A 22,561-nucleotide genomic window follows, 5' to 3' on the forward strand; every position below is an offset into this window, starting at 1 on the left:
GCAATTGTCATATACAATTTTATTTAGGGCACTGGATAAGTATAATTTTTAAAACAAATATCCGACCACCACAATAAAACTCAAAATAAATAGCAAAAAGTAAGTCTAAAATTTTTGCCCATTATTCCAAATTAAAACCGGAAATGGATATATGATCACCCTAATTATTATATTAATTAAATCATCCGTAAAAAGAAAAACCAAACCCTTTAACAAACTTCTTATTTCTATATAAGACGTATACCAAACTGAATTAGATATTAGAGCAAATAATTTTATTATACAATATAAGCATATCAATAGAATAACTACCCACTAATCTATCAACACATAACAAATTACCAACAACCAAAACCACATGTTAAGGCCATCAAACAAAATCGTGAAATTAAATCACATACAAATTAATTTTAACTCCGTTATTTTTGTTTACCTCCAAAACCAAACCCTTTTTGGAATTAACAAAAACACTATTCCTTTTTCTTATACCAAAAATCATATAACTGATACAAATGGTTACAAAAGCCAAATAATACATTTAACACATGTGTAATGACCTAAGCAAAATACAAAACAAAAATTGAAATATCATTAAAACTTGAAACAAAACAGACAGGAGACTTTAAAACCACAATCAAGAATCATATAACAATATTGAAAATTTTAAAAGAGTTTTTTTTTTCTTTTCAAATCACTCGAACATATATTACAAGACCATAGAAATACAAGCAGCCTCCATATTTACATTAAAGAATAAGAAAAACGTGGCAAATGCCAAAACAATACCCCATTGCCTAAGCATGCATCCTATATATGAAAAGTGTATGTACAAGAAATATTTCAATAAGAGAGAAGGTATAAAATAAATTACATAAATTTAATCATGTATATCGACGAAAAGTTGTACAAGCCACATATAAAAGATCCATATGTACTAAGCGAGTACCTAGCACATAGTAATGAACAACTACAAAAAATTATCATCTGGTACTAAACAAACATAAACAATTCACATGATTGGTAGAGAGAAAATTTCAATTGAATACTAATTTAACATAATTAGACCAATATTCACGTGTTTGACACATTTGCACATAAATATCCAATAATATTAATTGATAAACAACAACATAGTCCCCTTAGGCTGCCTCCAAAACTACAAATGCCTGCAGAAAATAATATATACAAAACCCAAGACACGAGCACATGTATACTAACGAGAAGTGATACTCGCATAAATCTTATCACTAAAACAAGTAAAACTAGTAACCTCTTAAACAAATCAAGGTTATTGCAAACTTATCCACTACATGTCAGAAAGACATAAAACATGCTTATGTTACGAGATATACAAAATACTCAAACTCCTGAATAATTAAAAAAATAAATTAGTTAATTAATTAAACTAATTTAAAAAAAAATTGAATAATCTGTTTTAAGCTTGTAGGGAGTATAGTTTGGAAATTACCTGAAATCAAGAATACATAATTAAAGTACCGAAAGACTTGTTCGAGTCACGTGAGCATCACGCTATCCTTAAAATAGATTAGCCCCTTCTGTGTGTGCTTGAAGATGATGCGGCTTCCGTCTCCTAGGATACAACGAACAAAGGTAGTCTTCAGCACTACAAGACCCGCCTTCTACGAACCAAACAAATATTACTTCCTATCTCACAGAAACAAGAACCTCAAACTCTAAGAGGAATGCAAGAAAAATGATGCTTGTATGTTTTGTTTTTGTGTCTATCAAACCAATGAGGCAATGACTCTTTTTATAGGGGAAATGAACTTGTAACTTACAAAGTATTCAATTTTGTAACATCAAAATTAATGATCAAATTAAAATCATGACATTAATATAAAAGTTATAAAAATTCAAAATACATAAGTTACAATCAAATAAAATAAATGCAAATAAATTTTTATTCAAATATTTTTCAACATATGGATCACAAATTATCAAGTTAGGACAAAAATAATAAGATACTGAGTCATGTTTACTTTAAACCTTATGTTGACGGAGGAATTTGGGAACAACAAAACTTGAGGTTAGTAGCCGGAAACAAGATCTGGGATGGCGGTTCTTTATCGGAAACGTGAGCAGTAGTCGGTGGATCCGATGAACAGTATTCGTCGGAAAAGATGAACAATGTTTGGTGGTGGTGATTATTAGGGGCTGAGATTGCTTAGGGTTAGTGGTGGCTTCTTTGCGCTCTCGCTTCTGACCCTTTGCAATTTGCCTACGTACCCCTATTTATAGGGGATCAAGCCCACGTAGTTCTTGGGGAACAAGAAACCTAATGGGCTTAGATTTCTTATCCCGAGGCCCAATGGGAAACCCACTGGAAACCGTTTTCTACTAGCTTTAGGAATGTCCCCCGATGAGGCCCAACCACAAAGGCCCAAGGCTCGTCCGCGGCTTCGAGACTTCACGGATAAGGCATCTCCCTGGCCAAGGATAACCCTCCGCTACCAGCTGTTTCTCTAGTCCGTGGACGCAGGTATAGCCGTGGTTCACCCCAAATGTTGGACGCATCCTTGTCCCCCGATAAGGAGCCCCTACCAGATTGCAGGACAAGTGATCCCAAGCTTTTGGGTGCAAAGTGCAGGATACTCCGAAGTCTCCCAACGAGGACACCCGTTGACTACAGAGACAGAGATCCCAAAGCACACACCAGATTTCACCCCACATCCCCAATGAGGACACCCATTGACTACAGGAGGAGGCCTTCAGTCCAGGCATACCCATGGAGGTCTTTGACCACGGACACCGCCTTTCCTGTAGATATGCTATAGGAATGAGTTCTTCAATAGAGTACCTGCATCAAATAGGTTAGTAATAACATTCTCCATCTTCCTTGAGTCTTCCAGAGAATTCATATAAGGAGCACATAAAAGTTATATTTATATGTCAAGTAGAAGTTGAGGGTGCGCCCTGACATCTCTGCATGTAGGCGTCGCCCTGTGTCACCAGCCTTTGGTCTCTTCTTATATCATTCTACATCATAGGGCGCGCCTTAAACTATTCATCTTTAGGGCTCGCTCCAATTCTGTCTAAATCAAGCAAGTCTGCCAAAGCAATCATGTCCAAACCACCCGTCCAAACAGTCTTCCTTGCTCAAGGCGCGCCCCTAGGGCTCACTATACAGGTTCCAATTAAGAAAATCCTCTCTTCCTTTCCGACAACTGGGCACGCCTCCTCCACCTGTTGGAGGGCGCGCCTTTAAGGCCTGATACCCATAACTGCCAATCAGTTATTCAAACAACGGGGCGCGTTCTAAGGTCGCACCTTCATTTTATGGAAAGTTAATCTTATCTTTTCCTTGATTTAAGCGTGTTTCCTTCGATTTTGCCTATTTTATCAATCTTAATCTGAATATTGTTTATACCAATTTTTGGGCATAACAACTACCCCCCAAATTCCATATGTCATTGAAAATGGGATTGGAATTTTTCTCGTCCTTATCAAGATCTGTATAAACAAATCTTCCCACATTTTTTACAGGGCGCGCCCTGAATATCAGAGGGCCTTTATATACTCAATATCCTTATTTTCCATGCATTCTAGATTGGTGCCAACCTTATAAGGCGCGCCTTTAAGAGGGCGCGTCTTAAAATTTGAAATAACCTGAAACGGTTTTCCCTATTCTTTGGGAATCGTGACTGACATGACAGTTTTAACAGCTGTCCTTTTCTCCTATAAATACAAGTCACCATCAGTCATTTTCCTTTTTTACTTTTACCTTCTCTCCTACTTCACCCCCTTTTCCCTTTCAAAGTTCTACCATCGGCGGCACTGCTCTTCTGCTCGGAATCCTATCTCCCGGCCACCATTTCTCCAGTTTTTTCTGATCATTCTCTTCTCCGTTCGAAAAGGTACATAAAGCTTCTTTCTTCTTTGAATTTCATTACATAAATCATATTGCATGTCCCATTTGTCCTTTCAACTTCCTTAACTGTCCTTGATAGTTTACACAAAATGATGTATGTATCTGTGTATGTATATTGTATATGCGTGATTTGTAGTTCTAGATCCAAAATCATTGAGTCTAACTTTCAATTTTATGTTTCTGGGAATCCCAAACGTCTATCCCCCAAAAGTATATGCCCTATGATAAGGCGCGCCTCTGTGTTGATACAAGGCGCGTCCCCTTTTATTTTTTTAGCCCCGCCATTGTCGTCTAATTTGCTAGTTTTTATAGATATTTTTTACTTATTATCGTTTAATAAAATAGGACGCGCCTTCTTAGTATATGGCTCGCCTCGCCCTCCTTTTAAGTCTATCCCCATCTTTTCTGTTTCCTTCATTCTTTCGTATCTCGTTCTTTCGTATTGGGCGCGCCCTCAACATTTCTTTTGGTTTTCTTGACAGCTGGAAGACGAGGGTGCGTCCTCTCCTTTTCACCCTTTCAAGAATTTTCTCACCAATTTGGGGATTTATTCGCCCCCAAATACTTACTTCGATCCTCAACCTCCAAACGCCCACCACACTCCTGAATTTCTGAACCGGGTGGCGCGCCTTCTTCTGGATTCCAAAGAGGGTACCTTGATGGCAGATTCCTCAGATAATTCGTCCACAGACAATATTCTTTTATCTCGTAGGAAAGGCAAGCAGAAGCTGGTCCAAAAGGACAGATCTCCAATCCCAGCTAGGACAGAGCTGGACGACGATGACTGGTTCGAGAGTTTGAACGCTGATAGATATAGGGGCATTGAGAGGGGCGTCAACGTAGGAGAAGGACCCTCTAAAGTATCCTACAGGACCGTATCCCCAAGCCCGTCTCCCCAACACACAGAGGGCGCGCCTAAGTCCCCTGTTTCTGAGGGCGCGCCTGAAGCGAGCGCGTCCCCTCTTCGCGATGAGGAAAATTTCTTTGATGAGGACTCCTTCCAATTTTCCACCTCTCCCGAACCTTCTCCAATCCCTTTTCACCACTGGGAAGTTTCTGATAGTGAATTAGATTTTGACTGGGATGAATTCGAACCATGTACTGAAGCTGTGAAGAAGCGTTTTAGGAAGGAGTATGGGAAGCTTTTCTGCGTGGGCCTGTCCTCAGCTTGTTCAGATGAGCAACTGGGATGGCTTATGGAATTTTATGACATGGAGGGCATATGGGCGTGCCCTTTAAGCATGATGCGGCCCCATATCTTTAATTATGGGAAAAACTTTAAAATTCCCAGAATGGTGACCAGCCCCAAGCTGGTATCTTTGGGTATAGGCGCGCCCTTACACCCCTACCTTAGGGAAGTGATAGAACTGTATGATGTTGCTCCACTTCAACTATCTCCCAACAGCTACAAGTTTATCCTGGCTCTGTTTATCCTCTATATGGACTTGGGCTTTCCTCAACCGTCAATGGCAGAAGTTGCTTATTTTTTTAATCTAAGAAAGTCTGATCATGGGTACTACTATCTGGTGGTGGACAAGCAACATAACAAGAAGGGTTTTTCTTTTGGCAAGCTTAGCCATGAGAAAGGTTGGAAAGAGAACTTCTTTTACCTGTATGACGTTCCCAGAATAAGGATAAGGTTCAACAAGTCACCAAGTAAGGGCGCGCCCTTTCGTCCTTTCCCTTGTGTTATTTTTATATTTTTTTTTCTCATCCTTATACTTTTTCAGACAGACCAGCTTCAAAACCCCTTAAAGGCGAGCCCAAAAAATGAGCTGAAGCCCTCCTTAGAGTGGCTTCTGACAGGTGGAACTTGAAAACCTTAGTCACTCGACCCAACTTGATGCGAGTAGGGATCCTTTCTGACCAAGTAGGAATGAAGTGCAAATACATAAAATTTAGGAAGGGTGCTCCTGTTTCTCGTGTTGTTGACCTAGACAGCGAAGAAGCTGAAGAAGAAGAAGAGGAAACAGGGGATGGCTCCCTACAAGACCAAGATCCTTCAGGTTCATTTACTGTAGAATATAAAGGCGCGCCTTTTCACTATTGGCGCATCTTACTTCTTTTTTTTTTTAACTCTCCATTGCCATACTGGATAGAAAAACTTTCGTTCATTTATTCTTCTTGCATCTTTAAGGCGCGCCCTGTTACTTTAGGCGTAGTATTTTACTCATGTTTATCAATGTTGTCTCTATCAATTGTTTCTATTTATTGCATTATTCAACATATTTGACTGTCATGTCTCACTAATATGTCTTTATGTCTTGTGCAGAAATGGCTCCTCCAAAAATCCCTAAATCCTTTGGGGCGCGCCCTGGTGATAAGCCTAGGCCGAAGTCGAAGAAAGATGTTCCTGCAGCTCAGACATCCGTCCCCACTTCAGCTCCCATTCCTCAAACAACACCTGTTCAAAAACGGCCCGTAATTGACCTTACAGAAAAACAGGGCGCGCCCAAGAGACATAGAACAGAGGGCGCGCCCTCTGGTTCTTCTACTGCTTTCAGCGCTCTTGGCCCCATGGGTGCCCTTCATGTTTCAGATGAAGAAGTGGAACAGTGGCAGGCTATGGATTTGGGAGATGCTGCCCGTGCTTCTATAAAAGCTTCTTGGCAACTGTTCATCCACTCCACCCAAGTGGTGGACAAATTACTTGAGGAGAAGGCGCGCCTAGAGAGGCTGCAGGGTGATAACAACATTCTGAAGAATACCCTCACAGACAAAGACTTCTTGCATGCCAAAGACATCAAAGCTAAGGATTCTGAGATCTCTTTCCTCAAGGATGAGGTGGCCAATCTTACTTCTCAATTAGAGATTGCCAACAAGAAGGCTACCTCTCTCTATACTGAGCTTGTTGGTGCCAACTTGAGGATAGAGTACCTCGAAGAGCAACAGAAAACAGGCTGGCCTGATGAGAAGAGGGAAATGACTGATGAAGCATTTGCCAATGGTTTTCATTTTTACAGGGTGGGTTTTGTGGCCAATGATCCTGACTATTCCTTTGAGAAATTTGGGGAGGAGACTGTTGCTGAGATGGTGGAATTCAAAAAAGAGCATGCCGCTGAAATCAAGGCAAGGAGGATAGAGCTTGGATTAGAAGAAGAAGAAGAAGAGAGAGAGGGAAAGCCTCCAGAGGAATTTTCCAAGGACGCGCCTGAAGTTGATCCAACTGTCCCCCTCCAATCTATTCCTCCAACAGACCAGTCCCAAGGCGCGCCTTAATCATTCATAGTCTTTAAATTTCAGATACTTATGAGGAGCCAGCCCTCTTTTGATGCTGTGCAAAGTTGTATGACTTGTTTTGTTGCTACTTTTCCTTTTTGCATCGTGACTTTCTGCATGGCTTAATATCTTTTTTATAAAAACTTTGTTAAGGCACTTTGATTTTTCACTTGGCCTTTTTACGTTCCCATGGATTTTGTGACTATAGGGTGCGCCTTATTTCTTGAATTTGCAAATAACACCTATTTGTAATCCCTTTGCGATATTTTACTCAAGTATTAGTCCACGGGTGCGCCTTAACCTAGGGAGCTTAGCTTATTTTGATGGCCATGAACACTTATTCCTTTCACCCTCGTACACTGTATTTAATCTTGATTATGAATCAACAATTACTAGTCAGGGCGCGCCTTAATATAGGGCGCGCCTTGGATGTTTTTCAAATGAGTAATTTCATGTTAGGCAGATAAAACAATTTGAAGTAACTTTTCCTTTTGATTGATAATGCGCTCTAGTGTTCAAATTACACCGGTCCCATGGCTACTATGCTCTATGGGGAAGTTATTTAAAAAAAAATTCTTCCTTCTGCTAGTTCCAGGGTTCGCAATCACATGTACTACCACCCTAGGCTAGAAGGAATTTATTTGCTACTAGCCTATTACATGAGAATCAAATAAGAAAACAAGGGGGCATAGCCACACCCTACTGATAATACTTTCGCAGATATTCTGCATTCCATGCTCGAGGAATAAGTTTATCATCCAGGTCTTCTAGGCGATAGGTTCCCTTCCAGAGTATGGCTTTGACCTTGTACGGTCCTTCCCAATTAGCCCCAAACACCCCGTATTAAGTTATCTTAGTATTAGGCATAACTTTTCGCAACACAAGATCCCCAACCTTGAATGGTACAGATTTAACCCTTTTATTAAAATACCTTGCGACCCTCTGCTGGTATGCTGCAAGCTTTAATTGAGAGTTCGTTCTGGCTTCATCTAGCAAATCCAAGTGAAGCCTCTGGTTAACTTCTGCATCTTCCTTAACAAAGACATCTCTCCGGAGGGATCCAGCTCCTACCTCCACGGGAACCATGGCCTCATATCCATAAGTTAGTAGAAATGGGGTTTCCCCTGTAGTCGTTCTAGGAGTCGTATTTGTAAGACCAGAGGATCATGGGCATTTCTTCTGGCCAGTTTCCCTTCATTTCTTCCAACTTAGCCTTCAAGGTATGCTTTATGATTTTGTTTATGGCTTCTGTCTGACCATTACTCTGCGGATGATAAACCGCAGCGAAGTCTTTTTTAATCTTTAGGTCTTCACAGAGCTTCCTTAACTCCTTACTATCAAATTATTTCCCATTGTCTGAAATGAGCTTGTAAGGAATACCAAACCTGCATACTATGGAGTTGAACACAAAATCCCTTATCTTTTTTGCCGTGATTGTGGCTAATGGCATGGCCTCTGCCCATTTGGTGAAATAGTCCACAGCCACCACAGCGTATTTCACACCCCCCTTTGCTTTGGGTAGCTCTCCAATGAGATCAATCCCCCACATGGCAAAAGGCCAGGGACTTGTTAATGAGGTAATGGTGGTTGTCGGGATGTTGGAATAGTTGGCAAACCGTTGACAGCGATCACAGGCCCGGACAAAATTGAAAGCATCTTCCCTCATAGTCGGCCAGTAGTACCCTTGTCTGAGCACTTTAAATGCTAAGGAACCACCCCCCGAGTGATTGCCACAAATCCCTTCATGCACCTCTCTGAGAATATAATTTTCTTCTTCCCTGTCCACACAATGTAACAGTAGCTGGTTAAATCCTATCTTGTATAGTACCCCGTCATACTCGACATACTTTGCAGCTTGGTACCGAAGACGTCGAGCCTGTAGTTTATCCTCCGGTACAGCCCCTGATTGAATATAGTTATGGATGGGGGTCATCCAGCTTTCTTTTGGGATTTCTTGTATTTGACACACCTCCACCTCTGGGATACTTGGAACTTCCTGGATTCCCAAGGGGATTTGTCCAAGTTGGACGCTGTCCATCTGCGACCCCATCTTGGCCAAAGCGTCCGCATTACTATTCTCTTCTCGTGGCACGCTTTCCAGTCTGGCACTTGAAAATTTTCCCAGTAGGCGTCTTGCACATCTCATATACAGCTCTGTCCGCGGTCCTCGGGCTTGGAATCCTCCGTTGACTTAATTGACAACTAATTCGGAATCACTTCGAACTATCAAATTCATGGCCCCTACCTCTAGAGCTAACTTCAGACCGTTAATCAAGGCTTCATATTCAGCATCATTGTTGGTAGCATAAAATTTGAGATGAATAGCACTCATCAAGCGGTGCCCCTCCGGAGTGATCAGGATTATCCCGGCACCGGACCCGCTGTTGTTTACGGCCCCGTCCACATGTAATGTCCACCACGGGTGGGGGAGTTCCTGCTTCTTTTTGTCCTGATGACTTTCTTGCGAGGTTGGTTCTGTCGGTACTATGGCCTTATCATCAATTTCTTCATCAAACTCAAGTATGAAATCGGCCAGCGTTTGTCCTTTGATTGCCGTGCGTGGACAATATTCCAAATCGAATTGCCCTAGCTCTATGGCCCATTTTAACATTCTTCCCGACAATTCGGGTTTATGTAGAATTTGCCGGAGCCGATAAGCGGTGCGAACTTCTATTCGGTGAGCCTGAAAATACGGTCTTAGCTTTCGTGCCGCAAGAATAAGAGCGTACACTAATTTTTCCATGTTGGTATATCTGGTTTCTGCATCCAACAACCTTTTGCTTACATAGTATACAGGCCACTGGTAGCTCGCTTCTTCCTTTACCAAGACGGCACTGACGGAATATTCTGACACCGCCAAATATAGAATTAATGTTTCTCCGTCTTCTGGCTTGGTCAACATCGGCGGATTTCCCAGTTGTTTTTTGATTTTCAGAAAGGCTTCTTCACAATTAGGGGTCCACAGAAGATCCTTCCCTCTCCATTTGATTGCTTTGAAGAATTCTTTGCACCTATCCGACGACTTCGACACAAATCGATTCAGGGCCGCAATCCTTCCTGTTAGACTCTGTACCTGTTTGACACTGGTGGGGGATTTCATGTCTAGCAGAGCTTTTATTTTTGCCGGGTTGGCCTCAATCCCCCGGTTATTGACCATGAATCCCAAGAATTTTCCCGATTCTACGCCGAACACGCATTTCTGCGGGTTTAGTTTCATCCTATATTTTCTCAGGATATGGAACATTTCAGTTAAGTCGGTGATGTGGTCTTCCGCCCTTTTCGATTTCACGAGCATGTCATCCACATACACCTCCATAGTCTTCCCAATTTGCTTCTTGAACATTTTGTTTACCAACCTTTGGTAAGTGGCACCGGCGTTGATCAGACCAAATGGCATTCCAATATAGCAGTAGAGCCCTCTATCAGTGATGAAAGAGGTGTGCTCCTGATCAGGCTCATACATAAGGATCTGGTTATACCCGGAATATGCGTCCATGAAGCTGAGCAGGGCATGCCCCGCCGTGGCGTCGACCAACTGATCAATTCTTGGTAGGGGAAAACTATCTTTTGGGCATGCTTTATTTAGGTCGGTGAAGTCCACGCACGTTCTCCATTTGTCGTTGGGCTTTTTTACCAACACCGGATTTGCTAGCCATTCTGGGTAGAAAGATTCTCGAATTAGTCCGACGTCTAGGAGCCTTTCTACTTCCTCTTCTAGGGCTATAGCTCTTTCTCCACTTACGGCCCTTCGTTTTTGTCGAACCCCTTTATGCTTGGGGTCGATATTCAATCGATGGCACATTATTTCTGGATCAATCCCCACCATATTAGAATGGCTCCATGCAAATACATCAAGGTTTTCTAACAGAAATATTGACAGACCTTCCTTTAACCTTGGTGTCAATTGGGACCCTATTCTCAGAACCTTACTCGGGTCTTTTTCATCAACGGGGATCTCGATCGTATCTTCTGCTGGCCCCATCTTTTCCGTCGGTATTGATATCCGGGGATCCAAGTCAAGGGGATTATAGTTCTCCTGACCTTGTAGAGAGGGTGCATTCCCTTCAGGAGGTGTGCCTTGCGCAGTAGAGTTATCAATTTTTTCAGTATATTTTGCGGGCGGGGGTGCTTCTGCAAGAGGAATGTCGTCACCCTGTTCGAGGCTTTGCAAGACACCGAATCTTCCTTCTAAACGTTCCCATGGAAATCTGGTTGGACTATGGTATACATCGCCTCTTCTTCTTCTTCTAACATCTCAATTCTGATTGTGTCTTCCAGGTACAACATTGTCAAGGGCAACTCAGAGGGATGTTCTTCTTCTTGCTCAACATAATTGTGGACTCGGATTTCCTCGGTTGGTTGCTCAATGCTTTTCTCTCGATCCACGTCCGGAGTATCATCGGCGTGGGAGTCTTTTCTGAACCCTTTCATTGCTTGCCTGTAGCACTCCCGTGAATCATATTGGGAACCCCTGATACTTCCCACTCTATTTGGCGTTGGAAATTTGATTGTTAGGTGATGAATTGAAGTGATGACTCTCATCTCCCGTAGAAAAGGTCGTCCCAATAACACGTTGTGGGATGATTCCTGATTCAGAACTTTAAATTCGAGCATCTTTGTTACCGATAGTGGGCTTTCCCCTAGTGTGCATGGGAGCCGAATTGACCCCATGACTCTAACTCCTGCACCTGAAAAACCATAGACCCACGAGTCTTCCCCCGATATATCCTGATCAGGCAGTCCCATCTTCTTGAAGGTGCTGTAATAGAGGATGTTTGCGGAGCTTCCATTGTCCACGAAGGCTCTATGGACATTCTTTGTACCGATTTGGATGGAAATAACCAACACATCATTGTGTGGGTGATGTACCCATCGGGCATCTGTTTCTCTGAAAGTGATATCCATGGACTCCCCTTTAAACACTTTGGGTGGCCGGGTTTCCACCCTATGAATATCTGTGAGAGGCCTAAACCGGGCTTCCCTAGCGTATTTTGCCAAGGCTCGGTTGCTGCATTCCATTCCGGGATCTCCCCCGTAGATTGTTCGGATACTGCCATCTCTGATAAATTTATTTTCCTCCGGGGTATCATTGTTTGTCCCGCGTGGGGCTCGTCTTTCCTCTTCCCTTGTCCTGTCATCCTTGTGCTTCTTTACTTCCTTGACTACCCATTCTCCGAGGTATCCTTCCTTGATAAGTGCTTCGATTTCGTCTTTTAAATGTCGGCACTCGTGCGTGTTATGTCCAGATGATTCATGGTATTCACAATATTTTTTCTTGTCTTTGCTTTGCCATGATGATAAAGCTTCAGGTTTCCTAAATAGCCCTTTATTTCTGTTTACCTCATAGATATGGTCGATAGATGCGACCAAAGGTGTGTACTGGCTTGTCTTGTAGTCATGGTTTGAGGGAGGGCTCCATCCCCACCTTGTACTTGTTGTATTTATCCGGTCTGGGCTTCGACTATTCCTTCGGTATCTCGGGCTTGGTGACCTATCCCTCTTCCTTCCTTTGTTTCTTTGACTTGACTGTGAAGTTGGTTGTACATCTGCCAAAGATTGTTCTATAGCTTTAAAGGATTCTGCCAAAGCGAAAACATCTGCGAGAGTGGCCGGATCTTTTCCTTGCAAGTGCTTCCAAAAATCTGAACTAACCCTTAATCCTGCGATCAGGAAACTTTTTAGGGCTTCGTCTGAGGCCCCCCTCACGCTAGTAGACTCGGCGTTGAACCTTTTGAAGTACGATGTTAAACTTTCATTTTCTCTTTGCCTAACATTGGCAAGAGTTGTGACAGAGGGAGCGTATCTCACCGCGGCTTGGAACTTAGTTAAGAACAAATTCTTCATCTGATCCCACGAGGTGATCACTCCTGGCCCGAGCTTTTGAAACCACTGCTGGGCGCTTTCTCTAAAGGTTGCCGCCAAGAGCCGACATCAAGCCAAGTCCGGGACTTGGTACACATCCATCTCTATATTAAAACGACCCAGGAATTCCACCGGATCTGAGTTTCCGAGGAAGCGGAGATCGCTGGTAGTGTTGCGATACCCGGCCGGCAATTGCGCATCCCTTACTGCTGCCGAGAATGGGGACGGGATTTCAGCTGTAGCCGCCACCCTGCCTTCGAGATGGTTAAGTAGCCTTTTCAGATCTCCTACATTGAAAGTTCCCACGCCGGGAATGGTCTGCATTTGAGTCTGTGAATCTTGAGGTTACAATGGAGGTATTTCCACTTGATTCCCCCCAGGAGGAGCTTGCTGCTGGTTTGTATTCTGGGCGTCTTCAGGCATTACAGTTATTTCAGGATTTCGTCCCTGATTTCCCCCTGGATTCTCTTCTCCACCTTGGCCGCGGCCTTGAACCGTACCGCGGTCATAGTTTTCTATATTCCTGGGGTCATCATGTTCCATATAATCATAGCCATCTGCTTGGTTATTCTAGCGGGAATCGAGGTGTCTGCGGTAATTGTCACGACGGTATCCGTCTAAATATCTGCCTCGGCCTCCACCTCTTCCCCTCCATTGAGGCCTTCTCCATCGATCGTTTCCATACCCACGTCCATGATCGCGGTGCCGCTCCCGATTTTCCTGGGGATTCGGGGGCACACGCGTTGGATCGCGGTGCCGCTCCCGATTATCCTGGGAATTCAGGGGCACACGCGTTGGATCGCGGTGCCGCTCCCGATTATCCTGGGAATTCAGGGGCACACGCGTTGGATCGCGGTGCCGCTCCCGATTTTCCTGGGAATTCAGGGGCACACACGTTGTATCATGGGGCGTCACATCTCCGTGATCAGCTTCTCTCTGCCATTCAAGTAACACCATTCTCAAATCGTCATCGCCCAAGCGAATCCCCAAGCGATCTTTTAGAGCTGCGAAGCCTCGTGGCTGATTCTCCGGTATTGATTCTGCCTGCCGGTGTTCCTCGAGACTACGTCCAGAACGGTGTGGATGGGTGGCTCCCCGGTTATCCGTTCGCAGAATTTCCCGTCCATCAGCATCTTCTTCCACTAGCTCAACGATCGGGGACGTGTCATTAGAATAGTCCAGGCGTCGCGGGGTTATCGGCACTCGCCCTCTTTCAGTGTGGCCATGGCCGGCCGAGACATCCCTGTCTATCATGGGTGCTTTTCCAGGCGCCTGAGCCGCTCGGCTGTGGCGAAGACCTCTCCTGCCCTTGCGTCATTCCACGGTGCTTAACCTTGAATCGAAACCATTCAAAGCATCGCCCATGCGATACAGTTGTTCCAACAAGTCAGCATTGCTGATGAGCACAGGCGGCTGTCCTCCGACGTCCGGTGTGGGACGGTCAGTCATTGGCGGAACGTAGGGTTCATATTCATAGCCATGATCGGAATCTTCTTCAGAACTTCCATCGTAAAAACCTCCATCATGATATTGAGACATCCTTCCTCCAAGATGTAGATCTTGTTAGCCCCTCCTCCTAGCGCCAATTTGTTGACGGAGGAATTTGGGAACAATAAAACTTGAGGTTAGTAGCCGGAAACAAGATTTGTGATGGCGGTTCTTTATCGGAAACGTGAACAGTAGTCGGTGGATCCGATGAACAGTATTCGTCGGAAAAGATGAACAGTGTTTGGTGGTGGTGATTATTAGGGGCTGAGATTGCTTAGGGTTAGTGGTGGCTCCTTTGCGCTATCGCTTCTGACCCCTTGTAATTTGCCTACGTACCCCTATTTATAGAGGATCAAGCCCACGTAGTTCTTGGGGAACAAGAAACCTAATGGGCTTAGATTTCTTATCCCGAGGCCCAATGGGAAACCCACTGGAAACCGTCTTCTACTAGCTTTAGGAATGTCCGCCGATGAGGCCCAACCACAAAGGCCCAAGGCTCGTTCGCGGCTTCGAGACTTCACGGATAAGGCATCTCCCTGGCCAAGGATAACCCTCCGCTACCAGCTGTTTCTCTAGTCCATGGACGCAGGTATAGCCGTGGTTCACCCCAAATATTGGACGCATCCTTGTCCCCCGATAAGGAGCCCCTACCAGATTGCAGGACAAGTGATCCCAAGCTTTTGGGTGCAAAGTGCAGGATACTCCGAAGTCTCCCAACGAGGACACCCGTTGACTACAGAGACAGAGCTCCCAAAGCACACACCAGAGTTTACCCCACATCCCCAATGAGGACACCCATTGACTACAGGAGGAGGCCTTCAGTCTAGGCATACCCCTGGAGGTCTTTGACCACGGACACCGCCTTTCCTGTAGATATGCTACAGGAAGGAGTTCTTCAATAGAGTACCTGCATCAAATAGGTTAGTAATAACATTCTCCATCTTCCTTGAGTCTTCCAGAGAATTCATATAAGGAGCACATAAAAGTTACATTTATATGTCAAGTAGAAGTTGAGGGCGCGCCCTGACATCTCTGCATGTAGGCGTCGCCCTGTGTCACCAGCCTTTGGTCTCTTCTTATATCATTCTACATCATAGGGCGCGCCTTAAACTATTCATCTTTAGGGCTCGCTCCAATTCTGTCTAAATCAAGCAAGTCTGCCAAAGCAATCATGTCCAAACCACCCGTCCAAACAGTCTTCCTTGCTCAAGGCGCGCCCCTAGGGCTCACTATACAGGTTCCAATTAAGAAAATCCTCTCTTCCTTTCCGACAACTGGGCGCGCCTCCTCCACCTGTTGGAGGGCGCGCCTTTAAGGCCTGATACCCATAACTGCCAATCAGTTATTCAAACAACGGGGCGCGTTCTAAGGGCGCACCTTCGTTTTATGGAAAGTTAATCTTATCTTTTCCTTGATTTAAGCGTTTTTCCTTCGATTTTGCCTATTTTATCAATCTTAATCTGAATATTGTTTATACCAATTTTTGGGCATAACACCTTAATTGTGTAATACATGAGATTGTCTTATATTTGAAAAAAAATATTGTGATGACAAACTTGAATAGAAGAGTATTCGATTTTATCTCATTCTACATCACTATCAAAAATTGGTTAGTTCAAAAGTATAAAAAGGAAAAAAAATATTATACACAAAGTAAAAATATAATATAATTGAGAATATTTATTTAATTACAAAAAGTCAAGTGCAATAGAAATTATCAAGATGATTGATATATAATTATAAGTAAAACTAAGAAAACTAAAAAATGGAGTTACATAAATATTATAAAACAACATTTTACTTACTTAAAGTTAAAATAATAAAAAAAATGAGACAAAGAGATAATGTAGATTATCTAATAAGATTCTTAAAGTGAACTCATTGATCTATGTAGCATAATGGTAGAGACATGCAATTTATCAATTCTAGGGTAGAGGTTCGATTCTTGGTATTTACATAAATTCATCTTATTTTTAGAATAAATTATAACAAGGTGACGTTTGTGTAATTTCTTAAAATAAAAGGGCGAATTAGTAATTTCACATCCATTAAAATAACTCAATTTTCCCTTAGTTACCATTTAATATATAGAAGGAGATTATATTTAATATATTATTATGATTATATTTGTTATTTATTAACAAATATATATTTATTATATCATAACTCCTATATATATTCATATTTAATTTAATACAGTATTTTTATTTTAATGAATAATTATATATTCTCCAATAAAGGAAAATTTGTAAGGATTAATCAAATTTCAAAAATTAAATCGGTTGGGAACTTTGTAGAGGATTAATCAGTTAAATCGGAAATTTTTAGAACACTGCTTATGATTTTTAAATTTGCTTATCGACAAGTGTTTGCCGACAACTAATTTGTAAGTTGAATTTATAATTTATAAGCTAATAAGTATAATATTAACAACAACATACTTTTTCTTAACTTATAATATTTTTTTAATTTTTTTAAATTTTATTTTTAAATATATGTTTTTAATATTAATCTAATTTAAAATTTAGGAATCAATATAATTATATTTAAAATTTATTTGTTTTTGTTCATTTAAGTAAAATAAATTATGACTTATAAGTAAAATTGTTCAAACACTTATATAACTTATATTTAATGTCCGTTTCAAAAGTCTTAAAATATGTAAGAGCAAGTCCAATGCAAGATGCAAAATAGGTATAGCTATTGCTATAATTTGACACCAAAAAGTGTCTTTTGATGCTAAAATAAAACTTTAACTCCAATGCTAGATGCATCTGGAAACCAAATATTTCCTAATTTACCTAAATTTTGTCACTTTCCCCTAATTTTTGTTTAAAGCACAACAATATTCATCTCATTTGTAGTAGTTTGATGATGTGGCTAGATGCATAAATGCATCCTTGATTTCAAATTTAAAACCAATGATGCATATATGCATATTTGCATCCAAGTATAGAACTCCTTTGGAGTTGAAATTTTTGACATTTGGTTTCAAATTATAGAAATGACACTACTTATAGTATTGCATTGGATTTGCTCTAACTTATGAGTTAAAGTAAATAAGTGATTCAGAAGTGATAAATAGATAAATCCTTATAAGTTATATAACGAAACGAACCCTTTCCCAGATGAAATAAACCGCACTTCCCGACTATTAATTCTAAATCAAAAACTAATATAAAATACAATTTATTAATACGAAAATCTATTACAAAGGTCACTATTACAAATGCGCAGCTAACAGCGGAGTCCAAAAGTCAATCTACTCCAATACTAAGATCGTCGAACTCCAATGCTATTTAACTCGAATTTTACACGAAACCTGAAATTGCAAGTAATGAGTTATACAGCCCAGTAAGAAAACAATCGATCCAACTAGTAGGCCAAGTAACATGAACACATATAACAAGATACGATAATCTATACGATACGATATACGAAACAAACACTTTCGATACACTTTCTTATTCTTATTCTTATTCGATACACAGAATACACATACCACATAAACAACGATAATTCAAAATCAATAACTCATGTCACGACCAATACAACCCGGTGATAACGGTCCTAAATTTTCACAAAACTGTCACTACAATCCGGTGACTGCGGTCCTAAGTTCTTATTCGATATTTTCACAAACCATGTCACAAATCAAAGATCTCAAAATTATCGTCTCGACACAACATATATACAACAATACGTATCCTATAACACACAACACTTTCAAATATATCATCACTTAGCCCATATTTTGATAATCAAATATACACGCATGATACATAATTTGAAAACACTAGTAAGATCGATCGAAAACTTACCTCAAAATATGATCAGATCTAAAAATACTCGATTTTGACCCTCTAAACGACGTTATCTGGAAAAATACGAAACACGAAAGTTGTAGAAAATGAAAATATCTTTCCGAAAAGTCCAGGATCACTGAATTCCGACTCACGATAAATTTACTACGAATTTTACAAGACTGCTGATTTATGCTGAGAAGAGCCCTACGAATTTTATGAATAAAAACGAAGAAGGCGAATATGATCTATTTATAAAGATACAAAACCCTATATCTTAACCTACAAGTTATCCATATTAGAATCTGATGCAAATTTTAGGCCCAATAGTCTAACCCAATTTTAAATCCTAGTCCTTATCTAATTTTAATCCTTTTTATTCTATTATTCTATTATCAATCTAATTTTAAAAATTACGGGATATTACACCAGACCAGTGTGTTTGGATAATCTTACTTATAAGTCAATTTTTTTTACTTAAATAAATCAAAATAGATAATTTTTTAAATATATTTATCTTAATCCGTGAATTTTAGGTTAAATCAACATTTAGAAATATATTTTTTAAAACTAAAGTTAATAAAAATGCGAAAAATCAAAATAAATTGAAAAAAAGTACGTCGTTCCTAACTTTCAACTTATCTGCTTATAAGTTAAACATTCGACTTATAAGTTAGGTAGACAAATACTCGTCGATAAGTACTTATCGGTTTATAAGTCAATAAGCTACTCATATGATGGTAGCCAAACATGTTCTTATAAATCTATTTATCACCTATTCATTTTAAGTCATAACTCATAAGTTACTTATTTTAAAATTTACCAAACTGCTTATAAGTTATTTACAGGTATATAACATGTACGGTGCATGTTTGCTTTTATACATATATATTGTAAATCATAATTTAATATATTGTTGTTGAGATTCAAACATTACCCCTTGTATAATAATTTTACAATGCATGATTATTTTTATCACTAAATATTATAAATTATAATTTTAATATGTTGCTGATAAGATTCGAAACTTATACGCCTTTATCAATAATTTTTAGGATTATATCTAATGGTTTCATCAATTTGATCTGACGGCTCTGAATTGAGTGACAAAGTCCTAACAACCAAACTTTTGGGTGGTGGACCTAAATGTCATTTATGGGTAAAAAATGGTCTAAAATGTCACTTAAAAAAATGGCCCAAAATGTCAACTCAAGACACTACATGGTGTAACTTGTAGGCAAGAAGCCTGCGACGCTACATCATATAGCGTTAAGTTTTTTTAATATACAAAACGGCACACTAAATAATGTTTTGGCACCAAACACTACATTATGTAGCGTTTTGACTTCAAAACACTACTTCATCTACCGTTTTTCATATATAATATTTTTCTAAAAAAATATTTTTAACCTCAAATAAAAAATTGTTAATTCCTAAAATACTAAAAAGTTATTTAAATTATTTTTAAAACCCAAAAGGAGATTGGTGAACTCTAAAATGTTAAAAATTATGAAATTAGACGACACCCTTAAATTTTAAAATTTGTTTAATTTAGAGTTTACATTTTTGGTTCATAGGGTTGCCTTAAACCCTAGCTAAAATTAGGGTTTAGGCTCTAGGTTTTAGGGCCCTAAACCCTAAATCAGTGTAATATTTATTATAATTTTATAATATGTCTAAAATCCAAAAAGTGATTGGTGAACCTTAATGTTAAATTATGATATAATCTTAATCTTTAAAAATATTAAATAAAAAAATATCGAAAATGTAATATTAAGTGATGTTTACAGGCTCCTAGACAATACCACCAAAAAGAGTACAAAATAAGAAAAAAAAGAAACAAAACGTGACATGAAGTCATGTTGCCCCATTTAAAAAAAATTAAATAAAACGCTACATCGTGTAGCGTTTTTGGTGGTTTTCCAAATGCTACACGATGTAACGCAGTGAATTGATAATTTGAGCCATTATTTTCAGAAGTGATATTTTGGACTATTTTACATCCCAAAGTGACATTTTGATTCATTTATCTAAACTTTTAATGTTTCATATTTAATATAATAATATAATTTTAAGATTTACCGAAGGCACCTGACACGGACCAATTTAGAGTTTCATCAACCTAAACAATTATAGTGAAAAAAAACATCACAAATAATACCATTGACAACGGTCTTTCCTTCTTTTTCTGCAATAGCATCAAGTTGTAACTTTTCAACTTTTTCCAACAATCCTAAAATTATAGTTTTTGAACGAGGGCAAATAAGGGGCTCAAATCAAAAATGAAAGTTACAACTTTTTACCTACCATCATGCATATTTGAAATGATACGGTCTTTTCAAAATTTTATAAGATAATAAAATTAAAAGTTTGAGGATGAATACCATATAGTTTAAATATCACCATAATTTCCTTCCCAGAAGTAAGTTTGTCCGCGAAGTTGTCGATATCGCGGTCATGCTACGACAATAACAAGCCCCCACTCCATTCGCTTTTTAAGATTTTCAGTAATGAAGAAAATGAAGCACTGACATGTTATGGCGATATAAATAGATAAGATAATGAAGTAGGAAAATTGGCAGAAATTTTTTAGAGGAAAATAAGTGATTCTAAATAAACTATGAAGGAAGTGTAATACTTTTTCTTGTGATAGGAATTTGGTAACCAACACCCAGAGATTATTGTGCTTAATTAATAAATTCATCCATAGTTCTCGAGCGAATATAGGCTGCTGCAGCTAGAATTGTGTATGAAAAAGGAGCTGAATCAACAAAGAACCAAGTAAAAATGACTGAGAATATCTTTCTCAATTCGGCCAAATGTACACGAAAAACAGTCACACGTGCCAATTTGCGTAAAATGTGATTATTCGAATCCCTTTACCAATTGCCTACATACCCTATATTTCTTGGCCAATAAATCATGTTTTTATAAGCCAAACCAGTTCACATATCTATGGGTGTGCATTCGGTTCGGTTAACCGAAAACCGAACTGAATAACCGAAATAATTTCGGTTCGATTAACCAAATTCCATATTTTGAATCGGTTTTCGGTTGAGAAATTTGTATATTTCGGTTATTCGGTTATTCGGTTATTAACCGCGGTTAACCGAATAACCGAATTAATAACCGAATTTTTATAATATATAATAAATATTTATAAATTATAAACATGTATGTATATTCTTTATTCTTATTACTTATCGACTCCCCTGACTTGAAGACCTTATCGACTCCCCTGACTTGAAGACCTTGAAGACCTGAACTGAGCTCGCGGCTGACAAACGACGATACATGCACCACCTTGCACACACGCCACAACATAACATCTCATTCAACAATTCTACATCATAAGTCGTCATCTATTCTTCTCCAAATTTCCTGCAAATTTTGATTTTAACCAAGCATTGGCATGTGAGTCACATGATGTGACCTTGAATGTTGGGCCTGTGAACTTAAAAATTTAATTCTTGATGATTGAATTGGCTGGCCGTTAGTTAAAGTTTATTTTTCTTTTTTGCAATTATGATTTTCTAGCATTTTTTTATTAAATTCGGTTCTAAAACTCGGTTTTCGGTTATAACTGAATTAATATTTCGGTTCCGGTTTAAAACCGAATACAATTCGATTCGGTTTTCGGTAGCGATTTTTTCACTATTTTGGTTTCGGTTAACTGAAAAAAATTCAGTTTCGGTTTCGATTAACCGAATGCACACCCCTACCCATAGCCGTTCCAACTCTTTCAAGTGAGGTTCTAGTGTCCAAGTGCGGCTGAACATTAGAAACCCATATTAATCCATAACTGAGACATGATTATCATTAAATCACGTATTTATTCTTTAATCCTTGCTATTTACCATGTTTATAGTGGTAGAACCCTATTTAACATGATTGCATGTGTCCAAAGTTTATCCAACCACTTTCATGTGAGTTTCTAGTGTCCTAACTCCAGTAGGACACTTAAAACTTGATTAATCCATAATTAAATGTAATTATCCAATAAATTCGGTATATATCTTTTAATTAGGAGTTATCACCACATTTTTAGGGGTAAACATGCATTAGAAAGCCATTCCATGAGTATAGAGTCCATTCTCCTTAATTTTAGGAGGTATAGTCCTGGTTAAATACTGATTTTGCCAAGGAAGGTATGCTGGTACACCTGTTCCAGTACGTTTCCAGCCTAATCATCTATCACAGTGCTTCCGGCACCTCACCTGCCTAATCAGGGCTTCACCTGCGGGGCAACAACACCTGTCATGACCATTCTTACCTGCCCAAAATCCAGCCGAACCTCTGT

The 22,561-nt window shown here is 39.7% G+C and overlaps 1 protein-coding gene across 1 annotated transcript; it reads right to left on the reverse strand.

Moving 5' to 3' along the window:
• Positions 1-11,296: 11,296 nt before the first annotated feature.
• LOC141713971 (uncharacterized) lies at positions 11,297-12,952 on the reverse strand. The gene has a single exon (XM_074517523.1). The coding sequence runs from the start codon at positions 12,950-12,952 to the stop codon at positions 11,297-11,299; it is 1,656 nt and encodes a 551-aa protein (XP_074373624.1).
• Between the last annotated feature and the right edge of the window lie 9,609 nt (positions 12,953-22,561).

This window comes from Apium graveolens, chromosome 3, assembly GCF_009905375.1.
Source record: "Apium graveolens cultivar Ventura chromosome 3, ASM990537v1, whole genome shotgun sequence".
Classification (NCBI taxonomy): Eukaryota; Viridiplantae; Streptophyta; class Magnoliopsida; order Apiales; family Apiaceae; genus Apium; species Apium graveolens.

What these genes read in the sequence shown, in the direction of transcription:
- LOC141713971 (XM_074517523.1), bottom strand. Translation starts at nt 12,952, where the DNA reads ATGAAGAATTTGTTCTTAACTAAGTTCCAAGCCGCGGTGAGATACGCT.